The sequence below is a fragment of the Osmia lignaria genome, chromosome 7 (genome assembly GCF_051020975.1).
Source record: "Osmia lignaria lignaria isolate PbOS001 chromosome 7, iyOsmLign1, whole genome shotgun sequence".
Classification (NCBI taxonomy): Eukaryota; Metazoa; Arthropoda; class Insecta; order Hymenoptera; family Megachilidae; genus Osmia; species Osmia lignaria.
This window is the reverse complement of record NC_135038.1, coordinates 8804743-8821059: the sequence shown is the minus strand read 5'-3', so window position 1 is coordinate 8821059 and position 16317 is coordinate 8804743. Positions and strand designations below refer to the sequence as shown.

The window sequence follows — 16317 nt, the reverse complement described above, 5'->3', positions numbered from 1 at the left end:
TATAAAAAAATACTTGACAACTTATATGTAATTATATTTCAACTGAGAATTACTTAAATGATACTTTTTTCACACATAAATTAATATAAATTTAACATTTACAATAGTGTTAATTTTAAATATATTAGTATATTAAATATATCAAATTTAATAGGAAATTTTAACTCGACAGGAATTAGAAAAACGGTTGATACATTAATCCATTATACACATTAATGTTTTACATATATACTTGGTCTTAAATTTTAAAATCAAACGGAATATTTGTATTATAATTTATATTGTTCCATTGAAAATTGTTTTATAATCATAAATCTCTTGGAATTAATGTAGAAACAAGTATGATTCGTAATTAAACATTAAAAATAAAACTATTTAATATGCACAAAAAATTCAAATACTAATCAATTTCGTGACTAACAAAAAACATAATATTAAAAAACACATGTATTCGTAATATTTATTATATCAAATTGGTATTTTTAATACCGTCAGCAGTCTGTTGATAATATTCAACTACAAATTGATCAACTTTGTCCTTTGTTTATCATAGTTTCATGATGGTCTTCCTTTCCTTTTATTCGACAAGCTTACGTCTGTGTAAATACATATTATGTAATTGGTTACTTTTTCTTTTAAAAAAATGTTTGGAGATGTTTTGGTTTATACAGTCATATTTAATGAAAATTTTATAAAAAGTAATCAGCCTGAGGCTTTTTACTAGGAATTCCTCGACTTTCTTGTGGTGCTGCTTCAAATATTATAAAATCTCGGTGAAGATGCTCATTTAATTCTAATATGGCAGCTACGTTTCCGCACCTATTACATAAATAATTTACTGAAAACATGTAATATTTTTACATTTTTAGCGTAAAATTTAATGTATGTACCTGTAACAATAATTAGGCGCTGACCAAACAGTTAGAACAGTTTCATTGAAATGCCATTTAAATCCTTCCATAACTAATTGATGTGCTCTACATATCATGTCAATATCGTTCGCAGTATTAAACTGTGCTACAACGTCGCTTCCAAAAAGATAACCAGCTCCACGCGGCGAGACTCCCCAACCTTGAGTATCTTCTGGATCTGACCAAAGTAAATCACACATCGGGCCATCATGTGGAACCTGTTAAAGTTATTTGTGTATTACATTAGATTCAATTTCTTTTGCATAGGACATATATATAATTCCTATTTACTTCTTGCTTTCTGTCTATAGTTCTTATTTGATCAAGAGTTTGAATGCTTGGAGATAATCCCCCATGAACACAAAATATTTTTCCATCGATTATCGCGGAAAGGGATAAGTAATCAAATATTTCGGTACAATATCGCCAAACCATAATGCTGCCATATTTACGTAAACATTCATCATAAAAACCATATACTTGTGTAATTTGTCGGGACTCGTGATTGCCTCTTATTAATGTAATCCTATCAGGATAACGAACCTGTAATTGCAAATATGTTAAATATATTTGTTACTTATATATAAGTTAAACTTTTACAATTACTTTTAATGCCAAAAGAAGAAGGAATGTTTCAACGCTATAAAATCCTCTGTCAACAAAATCTCCCATAAACAGGTAATTTGTTTCTGGTACAGCTCCCCCAACTTTAAATAGTTCTTTCAAGTCATAAAACTGTCCATGAATATCTCCACATACCTGAAAATAAATAATAGATTTTATAAATTGTAATTGTAATCATTCTCTTTCCTTCTTTTCTTTTTTTGTAATGACGTACAGTGACTGGAGAATCAACTCTTTGCACATTACTTTCTTCTATAAGAATTTCCCGTGCTTTTGCGCAAAGAGCTTTAACTTCAGCTTCTTTGATAATTTCACATTTCTTCAGTTGTTCTATTTGCCGATCCAAGTCACTAGAATCAGCCATCTTAACAAGTAATAGCCTTTGCTGAAAATGATATGTATTAACCACTTATTCAAATAAATATATTATTCATAAAGTTTTATGTTTACAAAATGATTAAACTATTAATAAAAAGATTTCTTGTTACATTTCAATATCCTATTGTATTAATCTTGTTATATTTAAAGTTATTTAAACATCTTAATTACTTTTTAAATTTCTTTAACATTTATACTTTTAATAATAATTTTCCAAAAAGATTATCTTTGTTGAAAAAATTCAATAACTGATAAGAAATTCAGAATACAATAATTGTTACTATGATGAAACATTAGGTAATAATTTAACCATTAAAAGTCATGAAAATAATTGGTTCTATAGAAATAAATAATGTGGATAAAGGAAAAATTAAACGTACCTGGTCAAGTACAAAAAGCGAGGACTACTTCGCTCAATAAATAAAAAGCATTTAAAGAATGCACATGCAACTAAAATTTTTTACGTATATTTCATATGTGTTAAAATCTTGACGATTGGTTATAAACAACTAAAAACCTTTTTTAATAAACTTCGAACATCACGATGTAACTGACATTAGAAACAGAGAAGCCGAGAATAAAAATTCGAGTAAACTAGCATAGATTATAAGAACGTGAGAAAAGAAATTTCAACAAAATTTAGTGCTTCTATTTTGATTTTATGCTATAGTAACATGACTTATTCAGGCGAATCTAAATACTGTATTGAAAATACTCCTTTAATTTATATCTAGTAACAATTTATCTCGTAAATCATAAAAAAATTTTTGGTTAGAATTTTACCAAATTCAAATTACATTTTATCAAATTTTATACATATTAAGATAATTTGCAGAATTTTATTTACATTTTCATCTTTATCATCTTACAGTTAATAAGATGGTTTTATTATGATGTTGATAATTTTTAATGCTATATATTCAATATATTATACATGATTGAATGGTTGTTTTAATATTTAATTGTTACATTTACTTAAGAATATATATAATATAAACTATATACTTCATGTTAGAGATTATAATTACATGATTTGCTTATAACAATATGATTCTCGTTATTATTTTGGGGTTACATAAATTCTATATACGTAAATATAACTCTATTATGCTACTTTAATTTACAAACTAATCACACGTGGCGCTAACTTGTATCTGCTACAATCTGCTACTAGTGGGAGATAGTGTCTTTACGGATCTTTCGTTTTACTTGTTTTTCTTTTTTCTTTATCCCCTCTCAATAACTATAGTTGTACTCTTCCTCTCGACTTCTCGAAGATTTCCGCGTATCGAGTTGAGTTCAACATCAGTGCGTACCATCCTAAACGTTCTCTATTTGCATAAACAATCGGAGTGTTTAAAAAATTAATGATTATATTCGACTCAAATTTGTGAACTGCTTACGGAAAGAAGACTGCAATCAAAATTTCTTATTTTTCCTCATTTTTTTTTTCATTGCTCTTCGTCTTAATTTTTCTCTCTTTCGATACACACGAGTGCGAAAATATCAGATAGCGCAACGAAGTTTCAACATCGATGTATCGATACTAAAGACTCCCGGGGGCGAGGTTTTGAGACAATAGTTTCTGAGTGAGGTTACATGGACTCATTGAAATGTCGTGGTTCCTCGAACGACGGACTTACGATTAGCTCAGGTAAGTTTCATTTAAATGGAATTCGATTGTGATAGGATTGTTTAGAACGAAGATACACGCGATTTTCATCGGTTTGGAAGAGTAGCTTTTATTGATTGTTGCTGGCCCGATTATTTTAGACGATGACGTGCTGCTTATGTATACTCAATACCTTGTATCTTTACCCGTGCCGCATTCCTTCGGTGCAACTGTGCGATGTTTGAGTTAAACAGGATACCAACGTTTCCACCTCTTAGTGTTTTCAACCTAGACGTAGAAAATAAATAAAAATTAATAATAATATCATGAGTTCAACAATGTGAGGAATACAAGTATCGATATATATAAACATTATAGGATACATGAAATAATGTTGATTATATTCAGCAATATTCAGTACGATTATATTACGAAGTAAAACAGTATATTGTTATTTAAACTTTTCTAATAAATGCATTTTTTTAAATCATTATTATTTATTACAATTCAAGAAAACATAAATAACATAATCCGCGCATTTTTTATGATTTTGAATTTATTATGAACGGAGGTGGTTTGATCGGATATAGTATTTGTTGAATTACTTTCAATTATGTATTTTACTTTATATATGAAATTTTACCGTCACTTTTAAAGTAAGCGACCACCCACGTTCAATTTATTCATCTAAATAAGAGCATCCAGTACAGTTGTCTGCGTTCTCGTTACAGCTGTAGGTTTATTATATCCTTTTTTTAAAGTTAGGATCTCGAGAGGATACGGGATAGGGCCAGTTTACTAATTTCCCTCGTGGAGAGCAGGTAGACAGCTTGTTTCCTGGAAGTAGAAAGGCTCCCTAAGTACATTCATGGACTTTTGGATGCTTGTGCATTCCTACGTTATCTTGAAAATTACCTACTCTCTTGTCTCTCGTTTTTTAAATACATATTTCGATTAACATTTCCCTCGTTTCTCAATATTTTTAACTGCGCTTTTATTTCCTCCGATATTATAAAACTGCTCTTATAAAATTGATTTGATAATTGATACATTAATTAATAAGAAGAGTAATCAAGAAAAGTTTGTATTAATATTATTAAATGTTTATGAAGGAATAGCTTTATGAAATAGCCTCAGAATCAGTAAGCGTGGTATTCGTCAGCACGCATGCGTTGAAAATCCGCGGTTAGATTAATCCCATGATTATTACGGCAACAGACAGCTTGGCACTAGTTTCTAAACCTTTCTGCTTTTATCTCTGTCTTTAATAGACAACAGGTCTGTTGCAGTGGTTCTCAAACTTATTTTTATTCCGTTAAATACTTTAAATTTTATGATAACGTAAAAAATGTATATACATACACTAAAGAGCGCAGTGACTGTGGCAGTGAACTTCCCTGGGGAAAATGGCGGCGCAGGGGTTGCGGCCCCAAATTCTGATGCCTTATCACGTGGGTGTAAACGTTTACGCGGGAAAATTTGATTTGAATTAGTTAGATAATAAATTTCATAAATGAGATTAAAAACTCAATTGTATATGTTAATTTATATTGAAATGATTTGTAATTTATTTATCTTATTCTAAAAGCACGCAATTGAATTGCATTTCCATTTAAAATTATTAATTAAGTTACAAGAGTAGAATTTATGCTTTATATTTAAGAAAAAGTATATGTAATTCATATGAAATGAAAAGATTTCAATTTTCTGTTATTAGGGAGGCAACATCCGTGAGCAACGACATCACAATGCGCATGTTGCTGCCACTGAGGTTGGTTTTCGTCGCAGCAGGTTTGCTGCTGGCAACTACCAAAGCAAATATGCATTTGCACTTGCATTCCGACACTACCAATCATCTTGTTATTGGTGAACGAGAGCAAGCAATTGCTGGAATTGAAGCTAGCCTTCTTTCCCTTCTTGGTTTTGCCAAACGACCAAAACCTCAAGGTCCAGCTTATGTTCCAGAATCATTGAAAAAGCTTTACGTCAAACAGAATACCATTGGAATGGCTGATATTGCTAAACCAGGAATCCATGCTAGATCTGCTAATACAGTTCGCTCTTTTTCACACATTGGTAAGCATATATACTCAAAAACTATTTGAATTCTATATTTTTAACAGTTTATAATAACATGTTAATCTTATTTTCTTTTTTTGAACACAGAAAGTGAGCTGGATCATAAATTTCAATCTCCAAACCGTTTCCGCCTGTCCTTTGATTTAAGTAGCATACCATCAGGAGAGAAATTACAAGCTGCAGAGTTAAGTCTTTCTCGTATACCTATCTTAAACGAAGATTCTGATCGGAAACTGAGTAGAATACTCGTATACGACATTCTACGTCCTGGTATGAAAGGGCATAGCACTGCACTTCTACGTTTAATCGACAGTAAACCGATAGACATTAAAAAGAACGATACAGTCAGTCTAGATGTTCATCCTGCTGTGGAAAGATGGATAAAAGATCCCAAGAATAATCATGGACTGTTAGTACATGTACGTGGAATGAAACAGGAACATGTACGTTTAAAAAGAAGCGCAGATGAAAGAAACGATACATGGGTCGTTAGTCGTCCAATGTTATTTACCTACACAGATGATGGCAGGTATAAAATAGTCTTTCTTTATATTCTTTCAAGAAACGAGTAACTGAAGAATTTCATTTTCATTTTTCATCTATCCAAGATAATACTTTCAACATTTTATCATTTTAATACTAGGTATAAGATGTCTTCTGCAAGCCAAATAATGAATCGTCGTGCTAGAAGAGCGGCTCTTCGAAAAAATCGCAGAAAAGACGGTCGGGAGAACTGCAGGCGACATCCACTTTACGTTGACTTTGCGGATGTTGGTTGGAATGACTGGATCGTTGCTCCTCCTGGTTACGATGCTTTTTATTGTCACGGTGATTGTCCTTTTCCATTGGCAGATCATTTGAATTCTACTAATCATGCGATTGTTCAAAACTTGGTTTATTCGACGAAACCAAGCATGGTGCCAAAAGCTTGCTGTGTACCTACCGCTCTCAGTTCAATATCTATGCTATATCTCGACGAAGAAAACAAAGTGGTCTTAAAAAATTATCAGGACATGGCTGTTCTTGGATGTGGGTGCCGCTGACTATTTGCTAACCAATTTAGTAGACTATTTTAACAGTGAAGAATACATATATGTGCAATAAAAACGAGAATAGTTAAAAATCGGCATGAAATATTAAAAGAATGATTTAAAATCTTGTTCAGTCGAATGGAAGGTAAACTACTTTTGGAGGTTGTACATTGAGATTTTTTATTAATTAATTGTATTCAAATAGCCTAAACTGTCGTCCAATTTATCCTTTATTCGTAAAATAAAGGGAGATATGAAAAATTTATACTTTTATACATAAGGATTTTAATACACGAGATTTTGATCCTTGTTTGTACTTGTGCCTTACTTTGTAACATTTTACAGTCGAAGAGAGAAAAATATATTTTCAAACGAGGATTTAAATCGAGATAAATATACGCCAGAAAATTTTAAGTATCCCCCTCTCATTGAAAAAAGAAAAATACTTTTGGAACAATTGTTGTACTGATTACAGTACGAAATCTGTAAAATAGATAGAAATAAACAGGGACCAATGTAAATAGTATGTCTGTATAGTGAATTAGTATGCATAGTATTCTATTCGATGTTTTTATTAATATTTCTATGTTCTTCGAATGTACACAGATATTGCGAATGTAAATAGTAAACAACTTTTAATAAATATATATATATATGTTAAATTACATTTATGCTTTTGTACTTAAAAAGAGAAAAAAAAGGATTAATAAACAACGATCATAAGAAAAACGAAACATTAATCGAAAACAGAACTAACAATTAATAATTTATTTTTATTACAACTAGGGAACATAATATTTAATAGATAGAATAATAAGTATCGTATAAAATATGTAACAAAAGTTTTATTCCTTTATACAATTATACTACATATGACAATACATTTTTTGTTGTAAATGTAAAAAAAATATAGAAGAATTATTTCAGTCTTTAATGCCAAACAAGGACAATAATTGAATAATTTCCTCGAGTCTTGTGTAATGGCAGTGCGAGGTAAAAAACCATTCTCGTAATCGTAATACATTTTATATTATACATTTTGTATGATAATGTACAATATAAACCAACTTATACAGGTTGCACCAAGTTATTCCCAACAAAATACGAAAAGATATTTTATAGATAAAAATTAAAAAAAAATGTTATATGATGAACTCAAGTGACAAAAGACCAGTCCTCTGCAATAGTTGTTTAAATTTGTTTATAACCGACCTTTATATACCATTTTTCTTCACATTTTTATTTGTAGAATAAACTGCTGGGAATCACCCGGACATCTTGCATATATATGTACATATACATTTGAATTTTGAATTTAATTTACTAAATATCCTACATATTTTATGGCACAGTCCGTTACGAATTGCAGGAACTGTATTACTTTGCATTTTATGTAATTATCTGGAAATTGTAACATAACTTTTCCTACTCTCGTTAATTCTTATAGAAAAATGCAAATAAATACAGAAATTTGAGTATTTTTTAATTAGACGATTCATTACTATTATTTTGATTTCATTCTCGTTAGAAATAATTTTCAATTCTTTTTAGCTATCTTAAAAAATGTTAAACTATTATTACACTTATTACTGTAATTTGTTATACAAATCTGATATGTTTTGGTTGTAAATTTCAAATTTACATAATTAAATTCTCGTGTATAATTATGCATACTTATATTACTAGAATAAATTTTATATATTTAAAAAACCTAAAAAATAGTATTGATACAAAAAAACTTTTTCTTAAACAACTTATATATGTCTTAACGGCTAAAAATCATATACAGTTTTTATACATTGTTACAATATTTACAGCGTTTTCGAGGCACAATGGTATATAATAATTGTTTCCAAGAATGAATAGAAAACATTGATTCTTTGGAAAATAAGATCCTAAAAGGTTTTAATGAGTTTAAGGAACAGGTGATGGGGGTGGTGGAAGAGGACTAAAATATGTTGAAGATCTGGAACTAGGGGATGGAGGGCAACTAATCCCTGCATCGCTCTGATAAACAGACCTTGGGGTAGGAGGTGGAGGATAAGGTTCACTTTCATACCGATATCTTGCTGGATAATTGGTATCCGACTCGTCACAAACATCTGTACTGCATGGCGTCGGAGGGGGTGGTTGATTTATGCTTCTGTAATGTCTATAAGGTTTATACCTCGATGCATTACTGCTTGAACATCTAGTAGAGTTGGCTGTTGTTGCTGGACTCGGAGGTGGGTTCAATGTTTCTTGCGGATAACCCCCCGCAGAACTACCACGGGTTGAACTCGATGCCCCTTAAATAACAATTCAGATTAGTATTTTATTACACTAATTATAAGAAAGAAACTTACCAGTTATATGACTTCGGTCATAACTTGATCCAATACTACTCCCATTCAACATTGACATTCTTACAGTCTCCATTCCCATTTTTAAATCTTTTCTACAGTTTTTCTGTGCAAACATTGGTTTCACTAATCTTGTTGGCTTTGGCGATAAAGGATCACCAGCTGAATCATGTAATATATCTGGTAATTCCTCGTTATTTATAAATTTTCTTCTGCAGTAATAAAATCCGGAAGCAATTGTAGCGATTGTTACAATTAATCCGATAGGTACAATAATGACATAGGTGATTTTTCCAGGTTCTAATGAATTATTTTCTTGACGAGGATTATTTGCAGGTGTACACGCTGATGCATGTTCGTCGCTACCATCGGCACAATCATCCCAACCATCACAAAGTGCAGAACCAGAGATACAAACGCGGTTCCCGATACACTGAAATTGACCAGGACGGCAGCAATGAGCTTCGTCGAGACCGTCGTGACACTGAGCTGTTCCATCGCATACCCAAGCCATATCTAAAATATTTAATAATATCTTATAAACATTATATTCATTATTTTTAATTTTCCTTAAATTTGTATTTCAATATTTTTATTACCGATGCAATGACCACTTTGACATTTGAATTGTTCACGACTACAAGCTGGACAACCTAATTCATCACTTCCATCAGGACAATCCGTTTGACCGTCACATTTCCATGTTGCAGGTATACAATCTTTCGCTACGGTAGAACTAGGAGCAGCACAAGTAAAATGATCCGATCCACAAGCTGGAGCAGCTCTACATGTCTTTTCGTCTTCAGATAAAACCAGTGACTTTGGACAAGAACATCTGTAAATAACATTATAATGTTTTATTAGGAAATTTATATCAACAACGTATGAAAGAAAATATTTTAATGTTACCTAGAAGAAATGGTTCCAATACAAAAATGAGAACATCCACCGTGATCACGAAAGGGGCTACAAATGTGTGTTTTCATAACATCTTCTTGTGGAGTATTTACTGTAATTAGATCTGTAAGTACTTTGTTCATAATTATTTTTCTTCCGCTTCCAAATTTATTAACACGTTCCAGGTTTGATGTTTCTCTATCAAACCAATAAATGTAATCAAAAAATACAGACAAATAAACAGTTGATCCTTTTCCAACAGGAGAAACCAAAACTCTTCTATTATTTCCATCAAAGTCGGCGCATTCAATCTGATTTCCATGTACCCAGTATACGATATTTGAAGCAGCATCAACCGCGATACCTGTCGGTGCTTCAAGATCAGTTGCTACTACAACTCTTTCTTTTCCGTCCATTTTGCTACGCATTATTCTCATCTTTCTTCCAACATCTGTCCAAAAGAGTAGCCTCTTTTCTGAATGTATCGCAATATTTCTTGGTTTTTCTCCATCACCTTTAACTACAACGCCCAAAGCGGAACCATTATCAAGTTTTGTAACATTAATCGCATCGTTTACAGCACAAGACCAGAATAACAGTCTTCCCAAGGAATCTATAGCAAGATCGACGGGGTGTCCGGAATTTCCAGAAACCATTATACTAGAGTGGGTTTTATTTTCCAATGTTTTTCTGATAGACAAAGTTCGACCATCTATCCAATAAATGTGTTGAGTTATAGGATCGAATTCTATGGATCGTACATTCTTTAGACCTTGAATCCGCAGAACTACATCTGGGCAATCATTAGTATCGGGAAGAAAACGATAAATTGCATTGCGCAAACTATACATCATGAAATTCTTTGGTCCTATAAATGAAATAATAAATGACTACATTTAACAATAATAATTAATATTATAAGGAATTTAAATATACCAACCAATACAAGTTTCGTTGTCGTCCCCCAAATTATAATGAGTAGGGCAATCGCATTTAACAGAATTAGATATACTTTCATTTTCTCCAGGCAAAGCTATACAAAGATGACTGCAATTGCCATTTGTTACTGCGCAAGGATTCCAGCCTGCTTGTCTAGAAGCATGGTAAACTAACAAATCTGTCACAGATTCTAATTTATTATGTATTTTCACTCTATTTACTCCAGTTGTTTTATTAGCTTTCTCTATGTCGCCTGTTGATTAAAAGAATAAGAAAATAATATTAGAAAACAAAATGGAAATTCATTATAAATATTAATTATTTTTTTAATACCTGTATTCCAATCTGTCCAATAAATATAATCTTGATATTGAGTAATACTGAACGGATACACGATATTTTGTGTTATAACCGCATTTCTTTTTCTCGTGTGTAAATCAAAACTATCGATAGCAGGAGTTGATAAATCTGCCCAATACAATTTCCGTGCTGAATGGTCGATTGTTAGACCATTTGCTTTTCCGATATTAGAAAGTATTACTTCACGATTGGTACCATCTAAGAAAGATCTTTCTATGCTTCCAGAATTTCCCCATTCAGTCCAATACATATAGCTTGTAAATAAAACAAAAGAAGATTAATTTTTTAAGCTTCCGAATTAAGATGTTTTGGAAATTTAATTAAAAAATTAATATAGGATAATTACCCTCTTCTTGGATCGAGAGCCAAGCATCTAGGTTCAATGATATTACTCCAAATAAGAACTTTCCTACTACAACCTTTTAATCGAACCATCTCTATTCTTCGAGTACCAGTATCGCTCCAATATAAATTATGAGCAATCCAATCAATTGCCAAACCTTCAGGTGTTTCTAAGCCAAGATCAACAACTCGTTCCATATCGGAACCATTTATAAAAGCCCTCGTGATTGTTTTTAACTTAACATCTGTCCAATAAATACGATTGTCTGCTATATTAAAATCCAAGGCGCTAGTGCAAATAACAAACATGTATGATAAACATTTAATACAATAAACATTATCGTTTGTAAATATAAAATTTACCTTGCATCTCTAACACCAGTCAATGGAATGATGTTGTCATTATTTGCATTTTCGATACTAATTCTCCCAATGTTCCCTTTTCTTGCGAATAACATAAATGCATCAGGAACGACGCAAGTTCTTTTATCTTTCGTTAGCTCGTATCCAATTTGACAAGCGCATACATATTTATTTTCTGGTCGATTTAAGCATAAATGACTACAACCACCGTTATTTTTTACGCAAGGATTTGTACCATTTACTTTTCCTAAATGAACCGCTTTCAAACCCATGACATTTGGAACTTGATCAACGATTACTTCCCTTTCACCGCCTGTAAGTTTATGCGCCCTATCCACGCTTCGTCTTTGCCAGTCAGTCCAGTATAAATAATCTCCTAACAGACTCAATCCAAAAAGATGCGGCAGATTATCTGTAATCACTTCTCTCCTATCTGTCCCATCCATATTGCACACTTCAATTTTGTCCGTCTTCGCGTCGCACCAATAAATTTTCCATCTTGCAAGATCTAATGCAATTCCATTCGGCCAAACAATATCTTTAGTTACTAAAAGGGTACGTTCCGTTCCATCAAGATTACTCCGCTCTATTTTCGGTCGTTTCTCGTTCCAATCTGTCCAAAACATCCATCCATGCTCCGGAGCCAAAGCGATCGCTCTAGGTTCAATTAGATCCTCATTTATTAACACCTTTCTACTTGTGCCATTCAGTCGAGCCACTTCTATTCGATCTGTTCCTGTATCAGTCCAATAAAGATTCCTAGCTAGCCAATCAACAGCTATCCCATCAGGATTCCCTACTTCGGTAGTTATAATATTTTCTTGATTAGTACCGTCCAATGAAGCTCTGCGTATCGCACGAGCTTCTTCGTCGGTCCAGTAAAGCATCTCTTGTACAGGATCAAAATCTATTGCTATTGCATGTTTAATTCCTGGAAGAAATTATTATTAGTTATTTCCATAGCAGTCATAATATTATGATATAAAAAGATATACCTGTTAATGGTAGTACAAAATTGGTATAATCAGGAGAATCCAATGATATTCGACAAATTTCGTTTCTTTGAACTATTAATAGTAATTCTTCTGGCCCTTCCGCACATGTTAAGTTGTCCACCAATTTAACGCCTGTAGGACAGGCGCAAGTATATCCAGGTTCTGTCATACTTAAAAGACACAAATGCGAACAGTTTCCGTTATTTTTTTCACACGGATGATTACCGCGTGGTTGTCTCCTAATATCCCAAACTTCTATATCACCAGGGATATATTCTCCGTGTAATAATTCTCTAGGATGCGCTTGATATTGTCGCACATCGTACGAATGTACACACCATGTTTTCCAATCGGTCCAATATAATTTGTGATCAAAAAATGTCACCGCGAAAGGATAATCTAATCCTTGCTCTACCACTTTCCGTCTGTTCTTTCCATAATAATCCATTACCGCGATAAATTTCAGTCTTCCATCTACCCAATAAACCAATTCATTTTCATAATCTACGGTTAGACCGTTCGGCCAAAATATATCATCGGAAATGATCACTTCTCTCGTCGACGGATCTCCGTTCATCGCGGCTCTTTCTATTTTAGGTACATCACCCCAATCTGTCCAAAATAGTATGCTCCTCATCGGCACAAGAGCAATAGCTCTCGGTTGATAAATATCAGTCCAAAAAAGGACTTTTCTGTGACGTCCATCGATGCTGGTCACTTCTATTCTGTTCTTTTCTCCATCTGTCCAATATAATTTTCCTGTATACCAATCGCAGGCTAAACCATCCGGAGAGATTAAACTAGAATTTACTACAATTGTTCTTTCACCCATGTGTGTCCCATTTGTTTGAACACATTGAATTATTTCTAAACCACTATCCGACCAACATACCAAATCATGCTCAAAATAAAAATCTATGGCTGCACCTTCGGAGAGATCTTTTATAATAGTAGTTACTTTGTTGGTACGAGAGGCATTAGCCATTTTAATATCCTTCTGTGTGACAAAGAGAAGCGTTGGCGATCCTAAAAATAATAATTCGTACTGTGAAAATGTTTCTGCATTATAACAAAGTTTTCAATTAGTTTATAAGACGAAAAAATGAATGGAACATGGGTGGATGTTGAAATAATACTTTGAATGAAAGAGTATTACTTACCATCAGAGAAGAGAACAAGTCTGAAAAAACACGCAGTCAAGATAATTATTAAACTGATAATAGCCATTCTAAGCCAAAATGAAGTTCCCTCCGTAACCTTACATTTTCATTTGACAATGGGGCTTACCTGGAACATAATCAAACATAATGTTACGTGAACTGTGAAACTATATGTTTCATTTATTATGAATAATACACCAGTTTACAATTAGTTGGTGGATACATACAAATGATTACTGTATGTATACATTCATGTACAATGTAAATTTTTCTTGATTAGGAAGGAAATACAGAGGAAGGAGCCTCCCACCAATCGTTTTCAATCTTGGGAGTCGGCGTATAACTACAGAGAACACCCCTCTTTAGGAGGGCCTCCTATAGTCCCCGTCGCAAGAAAATATACAACTTGTTTCGCGCATCTCAGCTGCATTCAAGGTTCTTTCACCACCAATGTGGTATCCCTCTACAGCCCCCTTTTCACTTTCTGCTCATACAATGACTATAGATAGTAGAAGACCGGACAGGCCTTTGTTACCGAAGGATGGTCATTTTGAGCATCCACAGTCGGTATTACCAGTTCTTTTGTTACCATACCGTTAAGCGCTCAGAGGATGTTATTATCAATGCTATCTAATAAGATACCGGTTGAGTTCAACTATTTTATCATAGTTCAGCCTTGGGTTATTAGATAGCGCTGGCAGTAACTTCTTCTGAGGGAGGGCGCCTCCACCGTGTAAATAGTTGCACGTGGTCAGAGTACTGTTGTCAAACATTGTAAAAGGTTCAAAAATATTAATTTACTATTTTTTAAATATATGTAACCTATTAATCAATTTAGATATAACTGAATACACTGTTATTTTTTGTATATGTATTTCTGTACATGTTTATAAATAAATTCCTGGAAGCTGAAGAAATTAATTATACGCAATTGTTATTACAGAAAATTTATTGCAATGGCGATGCTTCCTCCAGATCCAAAATATCTTCTTCGTGGTGATATGGGTTGTATTCATTGTATTCTTTTCCAAGTAACTTCTGATGTAGAAAGTCTTTATGCAGGTACAGCTGCTGGCAATGTTCATATTTGGGATTTAAATGTAAATGAAGCATTTTAATATTGGATTTCTTGCTATAATACATTCTTATTGAGTAACAGATAAACAAAAATAAAATAATTGTTCCTTCTGTTAAAGACAAATCGAGAGATATATCAGATTAAATCAGAACAGGACTCTTGTTTATGTTTGCAAAGTTTAAGTAACGATAACTTATTTATACAACACAAAAATGGTTTAATAAAGGAATATAAAAGGACAGAAAGTCAATGGGTCCTAAACAAATCGATTGACATTGACTTTTATCATTATTGCAGGTATAAATAAACATATACATACATGTATATAGAAATAAAGCAAGGTAATTCTTTATCATATCCATGGCAGGTTTCAAACATTTTCTGAAAATGAAATACTTGTACCACTCAAGGAATCCACTATTGGACTATTATCTTTAAATACTTTTAATGTAGAATTGAAATTAAATTCTTCAAACTTTGAAAAACTTGGAGAAGTAATGGTGATTAAACCATTGAGAAATGAAAAATTGGTGCTTGTTGGCTATGAAGGAGGAAAGTTAATACTATGGGATATTCGGAACAAAAGTAGTTTAAGTTCTCTTACAATAGAATCCTGCCCAATGTCATTGGATTTTGATACTGTTTTGATGAAAGGTATTATTGGAGGGCCCTCTGATCAAATACAGGTAACAACTAAAAAAGCAAGGAATGATTTAAAAAAGAACAAATTATATAAATAGATTTTTAATTTATAGATATTTAGTTTATCATCTAATCATTCGTTGCATGATAAAAGCAAGATAATTCTAAAAAATCCTGGCACTTCTGTGATTACGATAAGACCGGATGCTAAAATTGTAGCAGTCGGAGGATGGGATAGCAGAGTTAGAATATTTTCTTGGAAAAGTTTAAAACCACTGGCTGTTTTAAACCAACATAAGGATACTGTACACGATATTACTTTTTCTACACAAAAAATGAAAACTTATGATGATAAGTATATAATGGCTACAGCTGCAAAAGATGGATACATAGCACTATGGGATATTTATAATTAAATTAAGTAAAAAAATAGAGTAATTAAATTAATTCTTTATAAATAGTCTCGATAAATGATTGTAAAACATATATTTAAAGATTTAAAAATAACCGGTACTTTGTAAAACAGTATTTACTTCGTTTAGTTGATTCTACATAAAATATAGG

The 16317-nt window shown here is 32.4% G+C and overlaps 4 protein-coding genes and 1 long non-coding RNA gene across 5 annotated transcripts; 2 read left to right on the top strand and 3 right to left on the bottom strand.

The window, feature by feature from the left end:
* Nucleotides 1-295: 295 nt before the first annotated feature.
* Nucleotides 296-2506, bottom strand: Pp4-19C (protein phosphatase 19C). The gene is made up of 6 exons (XM_034325033.2): nucleotides 2294-2506; nucleotides 1750-1920; nucleotides 1518-1670; nucleotides 1203-1454; nucleotides 891-1129; nucleotides 296-819 (listed from the first exon to the last, which is right to left on the bottom strand). Exons 2-6 carry the CDS (start codon nucleotides 1897-1899, stop codon nucleotides 690-692), a joined length of 924 nt encoding a protein of 307 aa, XP_034180924.1. The 5' UTR covers nucleotides 1900-1920; nucleotides 2294-2506; the 3' UTR covers nucleotides 296-689.
* Nucleotides 2507-3036: 530 nt separating this feature from the next.
* On the top strand, nucleotides 3037-7325 carry LOC117604679 (protein decapentaplegic). The gene is made up of 4 exons (XM_034325032.2): nucleotides 3037-3567; nucleotides 5243-5601; nucleotides 5692-6133; nucleotides 6248-7325. Exons 2-4 carry the CDS (start codon nucleotides 5274-5276, stop codon nucleotides 6645-6647), a joined length of 1170 nt encoding a protein of 389 aa, XP_034180923.1. The 5' UTR covers nucleotides 3037-3567; nucleotides 5243-5273; the 3' UTR covers nucleotides 6648-7325.
* LOC143305416 (uncharacterized) lies at nucleotides 3298-4877 on the bottom strand. Its single transcript, XR_013062332.1, has 3 exons — nucleotides 4441-4877; nucleotides 4169-4362; nucleotides 3298-3813 (listed from the first exon to the last, which is right to left on the bottom strand). It is a non-coding gene; the product is annotated as an uncharacterized LOC143305416 (long non-coding RNA).
* A 258-nt stretch (nucleotides 7326-7583) lies between the features above and the next one.
* On the bottom strand, nucleotides 7584-14492 carry arr (low-density lipoprotein receptor-related protein 6). Its single transcript, XM_034325030.2, has 11 exons — nucleotides 14261-14492; nucleotides 14034-14160; nucleotides 12874-13899; nucleotides 11879-12809; nucleotides 11520-11804; nucleotides 11147-11427; nucleotides 10815-11066; nucleotides 9887-10742; nucleotides 9577-9812; nucleotides 8981-9493; nucleotides 7584-8923 (listed from the first exon to the last, which is right to left on the bottom strand). Exons 2-11 carry the CDS (start codon nucleotides 14098-14100, stop codon nucleotides 8550-8552), a joined length of 4821 nt encoding a protein of 1606 aa, XP_034180921.2. The 5' UTR covers nucleotides 14101-14160; nucleotides 14261-14492; the 3' UTR covers nucleotides 7584-8549.
* A 260-nt stretch (nucleotides 14493-14752) lies between these two features.
* On the top strand, nucleotides 14753-16169 carry LOC117604349 (guanine nucleotide-binding protein subunit beta-like protein 1). Its single transcript, XM_034324310.2, has 5 exons — nucleotides 14753-14814; nucleotides 14977-15133; nucleotides 15230-15408; nucleotides 15479-15797; nucleotides 15867-16169. Exons 2-5 carry the CDS (start codon nucleotides 14990-14992, stop codon nucleotides 16167-16169), a joined length of 945 nt encoding a protein of 314 aa, XP_034180201.1. The 5' UTR covers nucleotides 14753-14814; nucleotides 14977-14989.
* Nucleotides 16170-16317: the final 148 nt, after the last annotated feature.

Bases quoted from the DNA above. Each gene is read 5' to 3' on its own strand.
- LOC117604679 (XM_034325032.2), top strand. From the start codon at position 5,274: ATGCGCATGTTGCTGCCACTGAGGTTGGTTTTCGTCGCAGCAGGTTTG. The intron at 5,602-5,691 runs GTAAGCATATAT...TTTTGAACACAG, and splicing joins TCGCTCTTTTTCACACATTG to AAAGTGAGCTGGATCATAAA. The intron at 6,134-6,247 runs GTATAAAATAGT...TTTTAATACTAG, and splicing joins ACCTACACAGATGATGGCAG to GTATAAGATGTCTTCTGCAA.
- arr (XM_034325030.2), bottom strand. From the start codon at position 14,100: ATGGCTATTATCAGTTTAATAATTATCTTGACTGCGTGTTTTTTCAGA. The intron at 12,810-12,873 runs GTATATCTTTTT...AATTTCTTCCAG, and splicing joins TTTTGTACTACCATTAACAG to GAATTAAACATGCAATAGCA. The intron at 8,924-8,980 runs GTAAGTTTCTTT...TTGTTATTTAAG, and splicing joins TGACCGAAGTCATATAACTG to GGGCATCGAGTTCAACCCGT.
- Pp4-19C (XM_034325033.2), bottom strand. From the start codon at position 1,899: ATGGCTGATTCTAGTGACTTGGATCGGCAAATAGAACAACTGAAGAAA. The intron at 1,671-1,749 runs GTACGTCATTAC...ATTTATTTTCAG, and splicing joins GAGTTGATTCTCCAGTCACT to GTATGTGGAGATATTCATGG. The intron at 1,130-1,202 runs GTAAATAGGAAT...TAACTTTAACAG, and splicing joins CTATAGACAGAAAGCAAGAA to GTTCCACATGATGGCCCGAT.
- LOC117604349 (XM_034324310.2), top strand. From the start codon at position 14,990: ATGGCGATGCTTCCTCCAGATCCAAAATATCTTCTTCGTGGTGATATG. The intron at 15,134-15,229 runs GTAAATGAAGCA...CTTCTGTTAAAG, and splicing joins TTCATATTTGGGATTTAAAT to ACAAATCGAGAGATATATCA. The intron at 15,409-15,478 runs GTATAAATAAAC...TATCCATGGCAG, and splicing joins GACTTTTATCATTATTGCAG to GTTTCAAACATTTTCTGAAA.